Source organism: Myxine glutinosa, chromosome 2 (assembly GCF_964187855.1).
Source record: "Myxine glutinosa chromosome 2, kmMyxGlut1.1, whole genome shotgun sequence".
NCBI classification, from domain to species: domain Eukaryota; kingdom Metazoa; phylum Chordata; class Myxini; order Myxiniformes; family Myxinidae; genus Myxine; species Myxine glutinosa.
The window spans coordinates 240,975,264-240,991,914 of NC_136262.1; the positions used below are offsets into that span (position 1 = coordinate 240,975,264).

General features: G+C 49.3%; 1 protein-coding gene across 8 annotated transcripts in view; it reads right to left on the reverse strand.

Annotated features, from left to right (window-relative positions):
• UVSSA (UV stimulated scaffold protein A) overlaps positions 1-16,651 on the reverse strand; it is a 143,098-nt gene that overhangs the window by 85,825 nt on the left and 40,622 nt on the right. For all 8 annotated transcript variants that reach the window (XM_068106027.2, XM_078772384.1, XM_078772386.1 and 5 more), the window contains 3 exons: positions 13,417-13,563; positions 12,967-13,153; positions 12,329-12,443 (listed from right to left, as the gene is read on the reverse strand). In XM_068106027.2, the coding sequence (XP_067962128.2) occupies positions 12,329-12,443; positions 12,967-13,153; positions 13,417-13,563 (449 nt within the window). The remainder of the gene's footprint in view (positions 1-12,328; positions 12,444-12,966; positions 13,154-13,416; positions 13,564-16,651) is intronic.

Consider the following 16,651-nt stretch of genomic DNA (forward strand, 5'->3'; position numbering starts at 1 on the left):
TGACGGCATCAGCCCACGGGTCCTAAAATCCTGTTCTTCCGCTCTTTCACTCCCTCTCTTTGTTCTCTTCTCCCTCTTTTGCTCAAGGTCATCTGCCATCTGCTTAGAAATCTGCCAACATCACCGCTTTGCACAAAAAGGTGCAAAAACAGATCCCAGCAACTACAGACCAATCAGCCTTCTCCCAATTATCAGCAAAGTCATGGAATCCATCATTGCTTCAGATATGAAATCTTTCCTCTTCTCCAATGGCTTGATCTCTGATCATCAATTTGGTTTCAGACCTGGTCACTCTACTCTGGACATGCTGCTTCTGCTTTCTCAACAATGGATGGAGGTCCTCAATGCCAAACAGGAAATTAGAGCCGTCTCCCTTGACATATCACGTGCCTTCGATACGGTCTGGCACCCCGCTCTGCTCACCAAACTCTCCTCCTATGGTATCCATGGAAATCTCCACGCATGGCTGGCGGACTTCCTCTCTAGTCGTAGTCAATGTGTGGCCCTGAATGTGTTTCTCTCATCTCCTCTTCCTGTTCAGGCTGGAGTTCCCCAAGGCAGTGTTCTGGGCCCTGTGCTTTTTCTGGTCTTCATCAATGATCTCTCTGACTCTCTTGAAAATCCTCTCTATCTCTTTGCTGATGACTCTACTCTCTGTCGCTCCATTCTTCATCCCTCAGATCAGCAGTCTGCAGCCTCCTCACTCTCTGCAGACCTGGACAAAATCACAGACTGGGCAAACAAGTGGAACATGTCTTTCAATCCTGACAAATCTCACACTCTTACGGTCTCTCCGAAAAGACCGACTGGACAACCCTCCCATCCACTTTCTGAATAATCCACTCCAAGAAGTTCTGTCACTCAAGCTTTTGGGTCTCACTATCTGCCATGATCTTTCCTGGGAAAACCACATTTCAAATCTGGCCTCCAAAGCCAGTCGCCGACTGGGCATCCTCCGTCGTGCTTAGTCCTTCCTTGGCACACCTGAGCTCCTCACCACATAAAGGGCTTTCATCCGTAGCTCAATGGAATACTGCTCTCCCCTCTGGGCTGGTGCTCCTGCCTCACACCTAGCTCGTCTTCACGCTGTTGAAACCAAAGCGTTCAGAATCATTGGAATCTCCCGCGATGAAGCTAACTCCAAGGGCCTCTCACTCACTCACCGCAGGCAGGTTGGTGGGCTTTCCGTCTGCTACCGACTCCTCTCTGGCCTTGCCCCCCCCCCCCCCCCAGCTCTCTCTGGGCTCTGTCCCGCAAATATTCCTACAGGTCGCACAAGATCTGCCTGCAACCCTCTTATGGTTAAACTGCCAAAATCAAGACTCTCTGCTCACCTTCACTCCTCTTTTCTCCCACCTCTGGAACAAACTCCCTCACTCTCTTCAATCCCACTCCACCCTCCAGGTCTTTAAAACAGCTGTTCACCACCATCTCTTATCTTCCCCCATCCAAAACCTTGATCTTTTCTACCCCCGCTAATTTCACCCCAATTCCACTTTTTTTAAATACCAACTTCTGTCCTGGAAGTCCTTGGTATCCTTGTGTTTTATACTTCTCCCACCCCCCCCCTCCCCCCTTCCCACGCCTCCTCCCCCCAAGCGCTCTCCCTCCCACACATCTCCCTGCTCTCAAATGTTGTGTTTGTGTGCTTCCCCTTCTCTCCCCATCTTGTCTTCCGCTCCCTCTTTTTATATATTTTGTTTGTCTGGTTGATTTGTTTGTGAAGTAAATGTTAGCTCTTTCACGAGCCTTGATTCAGTTTTCAAAAAAACCCCAAAAACAACCTGTAAATCGTCTCACAGGGAACTGTAACTTGCACACGACTCTGACCAAGAACTTCTCTTTCTCAACTCAAGGGCTGCGCAACCCATCTGCTTCTGAACTGCCGTCTCGGAACTCGGAACTCTGGACTGAGGTGGGGGGCTCGGAGCAGGGTTATATGGCCCCTCCCCGGCCCGACTCAAATGTTCCAAACCCCGCCTCTGATCGTTGTGGTTAGCCACTCCCCTCGAGCCCTGATTGGCGGCTCGTTGCTTACCGATGGCTCCTCCTGCCCCGCCTTCCTTCGGCCTCGGTCGACTTGTTCAGGCCTGCCGCGTGGTATTTCAGCGCTAAACCAAAAGCATCAAAGCAAAGCGCCAAAAGAACACCTAATCTCACTGGCCTACTCAACGCAAAACTAAACACAGAAAAGGCCTACGCTTACATTTACTAAGAAATAACTGAACTATCGCGAGGCTACATGTTGTGGTGCAATTAACTAAGAGGGGAAATTAACCTTTATTTCAAAACCACAACAATATTAACGTTACGTTATTATTATGAAAATGATATTACAATAAAAAACGAGGATAATTCCTTACTTCCGCGTTATTATTACCGTACACCGCTTATCATCGATTCATGAACCATACACCTCTTCAACCTAGAAACTTTGCAATAACGACAAAGGGATTGCAGAGTTACGATTATATTTACTTTTTTTTTTTGGTATCCAAGATCGAGGCTCATGTAAGAGTTAACATTAATCACACCAAAAAAAAAACCGACACACAAAACATATAATAAAGGGAGCGGGGGACAAGATGGGGAGAGAGAGGGAAGCACACAAGTACAACAGCAGAGAACAGGGACATCGGGAGATCTGTGGGAGGGAGGGGGCTTAGGGGGTAGAGGCATGGGAAGGGGGGGGGGGGTGGTGGGAGAGGTATAAAACACAAGGACACTGCTAGGACTTCCAGGAAAGAAGTTGGTATTTCAAAAAAGTGGATCTGGGGTGAATTAATGGGGGTAGAAAAGATCAAGGTTTTGGATGGGGGAAGATAAGAGATGGTGGTGAACAGCTGTTTTAAAAACCTCGAGGGAGGAGTGGGATTGAAGAGAGTGAGGGAGTTTGTGCCAGAGGCGGAAACTATATTATCAGTTTTAACACTGTTGTTATTATTATTACGAAAACAACACTACTGTATTAAGAAACCTGGGCTAATTTGTCCGAAGCGACCTAAAGGTGAGGCATGAAGGCATGAAGCCTAAGGCCTATACGTACTGTGTTGCTGGAAGATCTGTAAAGTCTATACTTTCGATATTTGATGATCATTTTAACAATCGGTTTATGTTTCACACTGAATGAAAAACAAATGTAGAGCATGGCGATTGTGATATATGACAGTTTCGATGATATGTTCAGCCTGAACGACATTGGAATCAAAATGCCAGTGTGGAGTCGGCCGTTGGACGCCATAATGACATCAGACGTCATCACATCACGCTGTCATGTGACCAGATCCTCAGCTCTGATTGGTATACATTTGAGGGTACATACATACAAACATACGGACAAACACTGTTCTGGACTGCTTTGCCCTATGGGCTACGCCGTAATAACCTTCAGTGGCGGAGGTAATAATTGAGTGTTTTACATATGTTGACATCCTGATAATGAAGACATTATACATCCTCATTATTCTTCATCAAGGTCACAGAAATATCCACAGACCTCTCAAAGCAACGTTTTCCTCATCATCCACAGACAATTGGGAATGTCAAATATGCAGGGATATGAGTGATAAGTTTGCAAAAAAAAAAAAAGAGGAAAATTACCATATAAGCACAAAGTATTCAAGTTTTTTTTTTTTTTAATAATGGGAATCATATTCCTGCATTTTACTTCATTTTTAAACAACTATCAACCAGAAAAATCATGTGTTCAATTTACTGGGACGCCAAGAGAATCCTGCTGATTGCCGATTGTCTTACAAACTAAAATCACAAGAGAATATTACGCCAGCCGTATGGAAAAGTTGTGGCAGGCCATCAAGGACAAATGCTGAGGAATGCTGAGCAAAGGTATGCTCCTCCATCAAGCAAAGCACAAAGTCTGTGTCATGTTCTGTTATTCATGACTGCAGATTTGAACAGCTGGAATACCTCCCTGTACAACCTGAACCTAAGAGTGACGATTACACATTTTGAGATTTTAAGTCCCACCTACATAGGTACCATTTTGTGGATGAAGAGGAAATAATGAGGTTACCAACGACATGGCTGAAGAAGAAATCAGAAAATTTCCATTTTCCTGGTATAGACTGTTTTTGAAGGACAAATGGAGAAAATGCACTGAAGGCAAGGGATACTAGTTAAAGACAAAAAAAAAAAAAAAAAAAAAAAGGTATGTCTTGGACTACTTGTGAGCATCTGTTCCAAATTCTCTTCAAATGCTCCTGATATAGTAATTGAATCTTAAGAAAAAAAAAATTCTTCTTGATATTCATCCATGAAAAAAAACAATGCTGCTGACCCTACAAGTACACAATATGAGAAAAAGGACCGAATATGACCAAATAGCGCATGGTGCAACAGACTGCCTGCAAAACACAAGCTTGCATTCAATTGCAATCGAAGATTCAAACCTGAAAGAGTATAATTATTAGCAATTACCATACCATGGTTTACTCCATCAGTCTAAAATTAATGACTTTCCTGATTAAACTTTGCACAATAAGTCACAGATTTATGGTGAGTCTATTTGCATAGTCATTTTAAATCAAGTTAGTCCGATATAACGTTGTTAAAATATTTTAAAATACACGATAGTATTGTAGTGCAGCTTGCGAAATTTTAAAAATTCCATACAGTGGCCCGCCATCTGCCAGTATAGAAGTGACAACGTCGTGTCGCCCGCTAGTGGAGAAACGACAACATGGCAAGCGCTCAGTGGATGTCATGTCACTTTATCTCCCAGTCTCACGTGTTATGCCCTGTGGTGAAGTGTACTTAAGCATGTCTAACATGTATTTACGTGAAGGCCAAGTTAAGTTAGGGTGACCAAAATTTCGTATAACGTCTAAATCTTTAGGAACGTATCCACAAAGTAAATTGGCGACTTGCTGTACAAAGATGCAAATGGTGATTGTAACACCAAAACAATACATTGCAGTTTTACCAACCTACTTTAAAGGTATTATTGTAATTCTGAGATGCCACACTGAAATAACTGATTATTGAAGGAACTGCGCTCCAACGCGAGTCGAAAGAATTGACGCGACCAAAGACGGAATTCGTCCGAGTTGCTTTATTGAAACAAAACAGCTCAGGTATTCTGACCAGCCCGTTTTTCGGGCAACAATATATATACACATTTATGTCGGGAAGTTTGCCCGGCAAAAGCTATACCGGGCATGCCCGGGTATCAAGGGCGAGCCTTGGAAAGGCGAGTCTGGACCTGCCCGGGCGTGTTTGGCTGCGGCCTGGCAAGTCGAGGCTGGGCGTGCCCGGGCGCTCTGGGCGAGCACTGGAAAGGCGATAGCGGGCATGCCCGGACGCTCTGGGCGAGCCCTGGAAAGGCGATAGCGGGCATGCCCGGACGCTCTGGGCGTGCCCTGGAAAGGCGATAGCGGGCATGCCCGGACGCTCTGGGCGAGCCCTGGAAAGGCGATAGCGGGCATGCCCGGACGCTCTGGGCGAGCCCTGGAAAGGCGAGAGCGGGCATGCCCGGGAAAGACGAGACCGGGCGTGCCCGGGAGGTTCGGGCGTGCCCGGGAACAGTGAGTCCGGGCATGCCCGGGAGAGGCGCGTCTGGCCGTGTTCTGGCCGGTGCAAGGCGATTATGTACATCCAGCGGTAACCGCTACACACGCCCCTCCAGAATCGACCTGCACCGGCAGGGTCAATTTAAGGGGGGTCCGGATGACCCGGCTGAAGCGACCCCTGGAGGGTCGTGGGGAGGGGTCTGACGTGGTGGTGGGTGGTCGAGCGGGGGGAACTGTGGACGGGGGGCGGCCTCGCCGCGGAGGAAGGGCCAACCGTGGTGGTCGGTCGACGTCCATGTGCGCCGGTTTGAGGCGGTCCACAGAAATCCGGTCCGGCCGGCCGCCGTAGTCGACGATGAAAGACTTGTCGCCCCGTCGCAGGACCCGGAAGGGCCCGTCGTACGGCGGCCGGAGTGGCCCCCGGTGCGCGTCATGACGCACAAAGACGTACTCCGCTGTGCGAAGCGCCGGGGGGACGTAGGACTGGGGGCCACCGTGGCGGGACGTCGGCACGGGGGCAAATCGTCGGGCGGCCTCCTGGAGGTCCGAGCGCTGGCGAGCGGCGGACCAGGGACTGGTAGCGTCAGGCACGAATTCGCCCGGGACGCGGAGTGGCTGGCCGTAGACGAGCTCGGCGGCGGACGCCTGGAGGTCTTCCTTGGGGGCCGTGCGAAGGCCCAAAAGGACCCACGGCAGCCGGTCGGCCCAACCGTCGTCCTGAAGGCCGGCCATGAGTGCGGCCTTCATGGAGCGGTGAAACCGCTCGCACAACCCATTGGCTTGGGGGTGGTAGGCCGTGGTGCGGTGCAGCGTGACCCCCAACGAACGGGCGACCGCGCCCCAAAGCTCAGACGTGAACTGTGGGCCGCGGTCGGATGAGATGTCCGCTGGTGCGCCGAAGCGCGCGACCCAGGTGGGGATGAACGCCTGCGCCACGTCGGCGGTGGTGGTGGAGGTGAGGGGCACGGCCTCCGGCCACCTGGTGGTCCTGTCCACCATGGTGAGCAGGTGGGTGAACCCCCGCGAGGGGGGCAGGGGACCCACCAGGTCCACGTGGACGTGGTCGAAACGCCGTTCAGGCACGGCGAAAGGTGCCAGCGGGGCCTGGGTGTGGCGCTGGACCTTGGCTCGCTGGCAGGCCGTGCAGGCGTTGGCCCAGTCGCGGATGTTTCGTCGAAGGCCGTGCCAGACGAAACGCGCCGACACCAGCTTCTGAGAAGCTTTCCGGCCCGGGTGAGAAAGGCCGTGGATGGAGGCGAAGATGCGGCGCTGCCAGGAAACGGGCACGATGGGGCGAGGCTGGCCCTGGGAGACGTCGCAGAGCAGGACGGTGCCCGCGAAGGGGATGTCGGCCAGGCGGAGGCCCGTGTCCGCCACGCGGAGTGCCTGCACCGAGGCGTCGGTGGTCTGGTCGGCCGCCATGAGCGTGAAGTCCACGCCGAGGTGGACCGCGTTCGCGCTGGCCCGCGAAAGGCAGTCGGCCACGGCGTTGTCTTTGCCGGCGACGTGCTGGATGTCCGTGGTGAACTCCGACACGGCGGAGAGGTGGCGCTGCTGGCGGGCCGACCACGGCTCCGTGACCTTAGCCATTGCGTAGACCAATGGCTTGTGGTCGACGAAAGCCGTGAACGGGCGGCCCTCCAGGAGGTGTCGGAAATGGCGAACGGCCAGGAATAGCCCGAGCAGCTCGCGGTCGAACGTGCTGTAGTTTAACTCGTTCGGCCGGAGTTGCCGGCTGAAAAAAGCGAGTGGCTGCCAAACCCCGTCCACCCATTGCTCATGGACGGCGCCCACCGCGTAGTTGGAGGCGTCCGTAGTGAGGGCGATGGGCGCGTTGAGCACCGGGTGAGCCAGCAGCGTTGCGTCGGCGAGGGCCCGTTTGGCACTGGCGAAGGCCGCGTCCATGGCCACGGACCAAACAATGTCATGCTTGGCCGGCTTGCCCCGGAGGGCCTCGTAAAGGGGCCGCATGAGCTGAGCAGCGCGGGGCACGAATCGGTGATAAAAATTCACCATGCCGAGGAACTCTTGGAGGGCCTTGATGGAACGGGGACGCTGGAACGTGGTGATGGCCTCGACCTTGGTCGGCAGCGGCACGGCCCCGGTCTTGGTGATGCGGTGGCCCAAAAAGTCAACGGTCGTCGCGCCGAAGTGGCATTTGACCGGGTTGACAATTAAGCCGTGCTCGCTGAGGCGACCGAACAGTGTTCGGAGGTGGAGGAGGTGCTCGGCGCGGGACGTGCTGGCGACGAGGATGTCGTCCAGATAGACAAAAAGAAACGGCAGGTCGCGCAGCACGCCGTCCATCAAGCGCTGGAACGCCTGGGCCGCGTTCTTGAGGCCAAACGGCATCCGCAAAAATTCGAACAGGCCGAACGGCGTGATGACGGCCGTCTTCGGGACGTCGGCCGCCCGGACAGGTACCTGGTGGTAGCCCCGTATCAGGTCAATTTTCGAAAAGATGACCCGTCCCGCCAAACGGGCGGAAAAGTCCTGAATATGCGGGATCGGGTACCTGTCGGGGGTGGTAGCGTCATTGAGACGGCGGTAGTCGCCACACGGGCGCCATCCACCCCCCGGCTTTGGCACGATGTGCAGTGGCGAGGCCCACGCGCTATCGGAGCGCCGCACGATGCCGAGGTGCTCCAACGCGTCGAATTCGGCCTTTGCCACGGCGAGCTTGGCTGGGTCGAGGCGGCAGGCCCTGGCGTAGACCGGCGGGCCCGTAGTGGGTATGTGGTGCTCGATCCCGTGCCGCACCGCGACGGCCGAAAACGTCGGCCGCGTGAGGGCCGGGAATTCCACGAGCAGGCGAGCGAACTCGTTCGTTGCCGGGAGGGCGCACGCCAGTTCGGTCGGCGCGGAGCTGCTCATTGTGCACGCCAGGGAGCTGAAGGTCTCGGCGTGGACAAGGCGACGTCGTTTGACGTCGACCAGCAGCCCGTGCGCGCAGAGGAAGTCGGCGCCCAGCAAAGCCACGGGGACGCTGGCGGTAACAAAAGTCCATTGAAAGCGCTGGCTGCCGAAGCAGAGGGTGACGACGCGTGGGCCGAAAGTGCGTATGGCCGAGCCATTAGCAGCGACCAAAGAGGGGCCGCAAACTGCGTCCAGCCTGTCCTGCTCGGAGGCAGGTATGACGCTCAGTTGGGCGCCGGTGTCGCACAGGAAACGCCGTCCAGACGCTTTGTCCCGAATAAACAGCAAGTTGCCCGAGTGGCCGGCGCTCATGGCTGGGAATGAACGCCGGCCTGGCCGTTTCCCGACTTGCCGAAAGTGCACGGGGGCCGGCACGTCCGAGCCTTGTGTCCGAACCTGGCGTGGTAATAACACCACGCCCGCTCAGGTGGAGGCCCCGGCCGTCGTGTCGGAAGCGGGCGGTGCGGCGTGGCGGCCGCCAGTTGCACCGGCAGTTCGGCCTCCAACCGCACAGGGCGCTCGGGCGTCGTGGGCGTCGCCTCGGACGGCGGCGGGCTCCAGGTAACCGCGCCGATGTGCTGGCCCGCCGAGGAGATCTTATCGGCTTCCCTGGCGAGGGCGCGGGAATCCGTGATCAACGTGCCAGCCAGGGCGAGGCGTACCGGGTTAGGCAGCTGACGGAGGAACAGCTCCCGGAACAGGAATGCCGGAGAGTGCTCGCCGAGCAACGAGAGCATATAGTCCATGCGCTCGGACGGGCGCGTGTCGCCGAGCTCGGGCAGGTCAAGCAGGCGCCGTGCGCGTGCTGCCGGTGAGAGGGCGAAAGCGCCGAGGAGGAGCGTCTTCAGCGCGTCGTATTTGTCAGCAGCCGGCGGGTGCTGGAGGAGGCTCAAGGCGCGGGCCGCGGTGGTGGAACCGAGCGCCGCCACAACATGGTGGTAGCGGGTGTCGTCCGCGGTGATGCCTCGCAGGGCGAACTGGGAGTCCGCCTGGGCGAACCAAACAGCCGCGTGAGTCTCCCAGAAGGTAGGCAGTTTAAGCGTCACTGCCGTATCCATGTCGGTAGGTCACCAATGAAGGAACTGCGCTCCAACGCGAGTCGAAAGAATTGACGCGACCAAAGACGGAATTCGTCCGAGTTGCTTTATTGAAACAAAACAGCTCAGGTATTCTGACCAGCCCGTTTTTCGGGCAACAATATATATACACATTTATGTCGGGAAGTTTGCCCGGCAAAAGCTATACCGGGCATGCCCGGGTATCAAGGGCGAGCCTTGGAAAGGCGAGTCTGGACCTGCCCGGGCGTGTTTGGCTGCGGCCTGGCAAGTCGAGGCTGGGCGTGCCCGGGCGCTCTGGGCGAGCACTGGAAAGGCGATAGCGGGCATGCCCGGACGCTCTGGGCGAGCCCTGGAAAGGCGATAGCGGGCATGCCCGGACGCTCTGGGCGTGCCCTGGAAAGGCGATAGCGGGCATGCCCGGACGCTCTGGGCGAGCCCTGGAAAGGCGATAGCGGGCATGCCCGGACGCTCTGGGCGAGCCCTGGAAAGGCGAGAGCGGGCATGCCCGGGAAAGACGAGACCGGGCGTGCCCGGGAGGTTCGGGCGTGCCCGGGAACAGTGAGTCCGGGCATGCCCGGGAGAGGCGCGTCTGGCCGTGTTCTGGCCGGTGCAAGGCGATTATGTACATCCAGCGGTAACCGCTACATTATAACATTATTTGCCAAACAGGAACTATTAGCCCAGGAGCATTAGCCAAAAATGAAGGGGAAGCCTAGAAGAAATTAGTAGAAAGCTGATTTTTTGCACAGAGCTCCAGAATGTCATGTGGATACCCACAGTACAAAGTCCCACGAGTCCCACCTTGTGGCATTTTCAAAATTCAAGATGTCCACCGGTTAGACTTAAAATGCATAAATTGCGATAACTTCAGCCTAGAACCTCATAAAAGTATACTTTTTATGTCTAAATATATTTTTTAGCATCCTAGGATTTCAATAGAATATCTTTCAGTGACCTCAGATAATGATATGCAGAGATAATCCAAGTCACTGGACAAACACCGACATCTCATGTACTTCCGATCAATCCATAGAACATCTTTGACATCATCTGGTTTCAAGCTGGAATCACTCCCACCTACTTCGGCAGCTACCAAATTCCACAGCTACAGAGCATACCATGCTGTTCAGCAGTGGCAGGGGAATGAACTGCTGCCAACTGAGTGGGGGTGGCAGTACAGAGAGGGACTACTTGTTCCAATCGAGACTGATAGGCCTGTCGCCCCTGAGAAAGTGCTGAAAATGATATCTTGTGGATGCAAGGCGGGGTGTGGAAAACGATGCACTTGCTACAAGTCTGGTCTGGAGTGTACCCTCTTGTGTACTGTTTGTAATGGCCATAATTGCAAAAACTCTCGGGACATTGATTTAGAGGGTGATAACAGTGTTTAAGTCAGGAATAAGAAAAGTGACATTCAGTTAACACGGTACTGTCCAAAACACTAGACTCAGGTTGGGATGACTGGGATCAAAGAGTTGGTCTGCTTTTGTGTCGTATTGTAATTAAATGTCAAATCCCCATGTGTTGTTTACCTCTTGCAGGCCTTGTGGTCACAATGTGAAACATTTTGCATTAAATAAAATAATAGCAAATTAAACATCATGATTTTGATGTTTTTTTGCATTACAGCAGCGGCAATTTTGTCAGCCATCTTGGATTATATCTACATATCATTATCTGAGGTCACTGAAATATATTCTATTAAAATCCTAGTGTGCTAAAACATATATTTAGCCATGAAAAGTACACTTTTATGAGGTTCTAGGCAGAAGTTATCCATATTTATGTATTTTCCATCCAACCGGCGGCCATCTTGAATTTTGAAAATGCCACAAGGTGGGACTCGTGGGACTTTATATTGTGGGCATCCACATGGTATTCTGAAGCTCTGTGCAAAAAATCAGCTTTCTACTAATTTCTTCTAGGTCCTAACCTAATGCTCCTAATAGTTAATAAATTGTTATATGTTAATAATTGTGTTTCAGCATTAACTATTTGGATATTTGCTCAGGCAAAACCATTCCAGCTCATTCAGTTCAGCAAATAAGCATATTACATCTACATCAAAATAATGTGACACAAAGTGAAAAATAGCATTTACAGTGAAATCACAGAGGTAGGTTTGGCCGTGTTCAAAATCAAATTTTAATTGGACAGTTGGATTTAATTTGGGTAATTATTGGACGATTTAGCCATTTCTTGTTGGATAATTTCGTTTTGCTCAGCAGAATTTTGCAAACTCTGGCAAGGAAGAGCATTTTGTTGAGCGCTTGGTTTCTTTGGACAATTCCTTTTTGGACAATTCCTGTTGTAGGTGTACGTCCGCTTAGGTGTGTGTGTGTGCTCGTGCATGCTTAGGCTTAGGTGCCTGTCCAATATTTTACCTTTGGAGTGGGTGCGTGCATGCGCTCGGGCTTTGGAGCAGGTGCGTGCGAGGTTCCCTGGGCTTTGGAGCAGGTACGTGCATGCTCCCCTGGGCTTTGGTGCGGGTACGTGCGCGCTCCCCCAGACTTTGGAGAGGGCGCAAACCCGGGTTTTGGCGAGCGTACCTGCGCTCCCCCGAGTTTTGGCGTGTGCACTTGGGCTTTGGCGTGTGTGCCTGCATACACTTAGGCTTTGGCTTGTGAGTGCTCGCTCAGGCTTTGGCATGAGCATTGCCTTTGGCGTGCGTGCTTGGGGGCTTAATTGTATATATATATATGTGCTTACTGCCAGTATCTTTTGTATTTATCACTTATCTGCCTACATGCATTTAACAAAGATCATGACAATATACTTCCACAACGCCAACAAATATCTGACTAATCCTCCTGCACAAACACTTACCAGGTAGTTTATTGGCCTCTTTCTTCTGCTGTTCCTTTTCGATCCGTGCTCTGTCCTCGGGATTCGTCGGGTTCCCTTGATCGTCCCTGGGCACAATCTTGCCATGGAAAGGACACTACCATGGAGAGGGAAGAACATGCAGGACAAATGAACATATTGCTGTAACTGCCTCAATCACTTATTTCAAGTCATATGCTTTGATTCTAATTCTCACACAACTTGAGAACTTTCCAGCATGTGCTAAATATGTTATCTATATGTGCAAAATCACTGTGAAGCTATGTTCACTTAAATATCTTTAAGGCACTGTTCATTGATGACTGTTCAAAACTGCAATTTCCACAACGATTGAAGACTGGCTGATTGATTCATCAACTGGTTTATGTGAGGTGCATGTGCAATGTGCATGCAGATTTCAGTGTACTCTGCTATTCATGATTGGACAGAAACAATAAAACGATTGATTACGTCTTCCAAATTTCCCTTTGACGTTGCCATATACTGTGTTGATATTTTACCTTGTCCATTCACTTTCTATATTGCTGATGCACACAACATGCACACATGGCAAAAAAGGTCTTTCATGGGATCTGCTTTGTGAGAACACTGCACAGTGGAACATGCTCGACACTGGATACCTTGAATCGATCCTGCCGTGAGCAGAAGGAACCATCAGGCCGTGGTGCTAGACATTGGTGAGCCACAGGTTGGAATGACCCAGGAAATGGGATTGTACGAGCTTTGAGGAGATCAGCTGCCTCTGGGGTCAACACCATCTCCTCCACTTGTTCAAGTGGAGCCCAGAAACGGTGCAATGATCCAGGACTTCTCAATATAGAGGTTGATATACAGACACACAGCAAGATTGGGATGAAAGGTCAATTGGAATACTGTCCATGGTGCCAAGGCAGGAAAACATCAAAAAGGAATACAATGCTTTGTAGGGATTGTGTTTGCTAATGTAAGAAGAGATCTTACTGATATAGACAATGCTAACAAACAAAACAGTCAAATGATAACAAAATCTAAGCCACATTGAAAAATTAATATGGATCAAAAAGGAGAAAAACAGAAATGGTTCGACTCACTGAACCACAGTCGGGAGAGCTATGCTGCTTTCCTGGCCCCAGTTTGCAAGGTCAAACCCATATGAAACAGTCGGAGCAGCCTGGCTCATGCAACAATGGGAATCACCACCCTGATCATCACCCTTGGAAATGGACTGTCCGGCCAACCTGCAGAGAGGGACTCGTCTGTCTTTAACAATACTAGAATACAAGACCCGTCGCTTCGCTGACGGAAATACCAATCTTTGCTGGGATGGCTAATCCATGGGGGAAAAAAAAAAAAGGATTCCTGGGAGATCCTGCTCTCTGTGCAGGGATAACCAACGTCACGTGTTGGCATTTGCAGTTTTGACATGCGTGTCAATGTACCCATAAAAACAAATTACTTTTTTTTTTTTTTGGGGGGATCACAAACTTTCCTGGGAGTTATCCGAATCCACTGTAGTTGAAATTGAAATCTGTTAATCCGTTCTCAAGTTATAACACGACAAACAGACAGGCATGGCTCCTTTTATAATATAGATTTGGCCATTAGTTCATATCAAACAGCAATCCTTGGATTAAACAAGATTTGCAATCCCGATTTTTAAAAAAATTGTATTTTAAGAATACAAATATGATTTTTATTCTATGCTTATGCATAACACAATAAATTTTACTTTTTTTCTTTGACTAAAGAAAATTAATGAGCAAATGAAAACACCACCTCTTCAACCAAAGAAAAGATGACATCTCCTAGAAATTTATTTTAAAATATATATATAATTTTAAATAATCTGGACAAACGTACAAGGAAGGTTCAAAAAAAACTTTGGAATTTGCATACAAGTAATGGTCAGTTTAAGTTGTATCAGTTTCCATCTTATCATTTTAACGTCGTTGGCAAAGAGGGGACATTATTATCAGTTTAAGTCGTCGATATGTTCGACAACGTTGATAAAAAAATATATTATTAGAATATGGAGAAAATAATTAATAATAAATTACGGAGAAAAGCCCTTATCAACCCCGCCGCAGCATGTCAAGTTTGAGACGTTTGAGTTTGAGACGTTCTTTTTTGTTTCGTTTTTAAATCGCTTCCGTCTTTATTTATTTATTTATTTACCATTGAGCTGCAGTGTGCGTGCCCAGGTCATGACATTTTTACCATTTGAGCTTTTGTCATCAAATCTTCAACAAACCTTTATTGAGAGTACAGAGAACACAAATTAATAAAATGCACAATATTTTTTAACTGTCGTTTGTCAAGTTTACTCCAGGGGTTTGGGAGGTGTAAAAGCAGTACACGGAGAATGATAAATGGAGTTATTGATGTACAGCGTGACTCCGCCACTGGGATGGGGTTCAAGTCGATCAAATGGCAATAGCCAGGGAGTGAGGCTAAGGAGTCAAGAACGTCCTGTGGGAGGAAGGATTCTGTTAAGCAGATGATGTCCAGTTTAACCAGCAGTGGCCTGGGATGAGAGATGTCAGCTCGGAGTGGAGACCTCGGATCTTTAAGGTCAACACATTGAGGGACAAGGGAGAATGATAGGTTGTAGGAATGTGGAAAGGAGCAAGGAGAGCAAAGCTGCAGCTGCCGTGTCATTTGTGAAAGGACTGGAGAGTAGCAAGACAGGAGCAGGCCATTTCATGTTCCGATGTGGAGGCTGTAAGATGATCCTCCTTTATGCTCTAGCCGACCTACAGAAGACGTACCATCAGATAACGAGGCGGACGCTGACTACCTCTTCTTCTCCATAACTCCTCCACCTATGTCGACTCACTCAAGCCACATCACCCCACTTCCATGAAACTACAAGTACCTATTACGAATCTTATTACTTGCGAAATTCGAAGATTTTTCAAGTATATTGGTTGGTCTTGTGTGTTATTCTGTCTGTCCGTCTGTCGCCTACAAGTCACAATTTTCAACCGATCTTCACAAAACTTCACCAAATGGTAGAGTTGGTCATAAGCAAGAAGCCTATTGTTTTTGGGGTCAAAAGGTCAATAGGTCAACATAGGCCAAAGGTCACCAGCTTTGTCAAATTTCTAAAATCCTCAATTTTCATCTGATTGACTTTAGATTTTAGGAGGATTTGCATATATGGTCACTGCATTCAACCACGGATTATATTTTAGGTCAACATAGGCCAAAGGTCACCAGCTTTGTCAAATTTCTAAAATCCTCAATTTTCATCTGATTGACTTGAAATTTGAAGAGGATTTGCATATATGGTCAGTCAATTCACCCATCAACTATTTTTGAGGTCAACATAGGTCAAAAGGTCAACATAGGCTGAATTTCTAAAATCCTCAATTTTCATTCGATTGACTTGAAATTTTAAGAGGATTTACTAAAGGTCACTAAAGCATGCTAAAGGTCACTGAATTCAACCACCAATTATTTGTGAGGTCATCATAGGCCAACAACTTATTTTAGGGATTTCACAAGTACCGTGCTATGCACGACATATTTCTTGTTTTATCATTTGATGCAATACTGTATATAATTTTTATTTGTGTGTAAATATATCTTGTGCTTACTTTACTCTATTATTTTGTATTATTCTTCCTCATGAAATTGTACAATTTGTGATTTATTAAGACTTTACATATAGAGTATTGGAGTGCTGGAACGTATCTCCTGTATTTTAGTTAATTCGTATGGGAAATAGTTGATCCGTTCATGTCGTATTTTCCAGGAACATAACCACGACTTAAACTGATCATTACCAGTACTTATATGCTCATTGTGCGGTTTATATGCGTTGTTGAAAGTTGCACATCTTCCTATAATTAATGCCCAATTTAACATCTATATAATATTACTATCTGTAGATGACTAATGCTCCTCTGATATTTTAAGTCATTGAATGATGGACCTCTCTCAAGGGTGAAGGTAATCAAATTTTTGTACAATAAAAGATACACTGCAAAACAAATCCATGGACACATGTTTGCTGTTTTAGGGGTTGGATGTCCATTGTTATACCACAATAACATGATGGGCAAAGGAGTTTAAACATAGAGAATCCATCGAAGGTAAGCCTAGGTCTGGATGACCCACGGATGAGACCAGTCCAGAAACAATCTCTACTGTGGAAAGCATGATCATGCCATGATTGCCGAGTTAAGGAACTTGCAAAAGAGTTTGGCATGTCTGTTTCAAGCACAAATTATTATCCATGAACATCTTGGCATGCTAAAGGTTTCCGCCAAATAGGTGCCTCAAAACCTCAGAGTGCAAGATCATCAACAGGGTCCAGTAAAG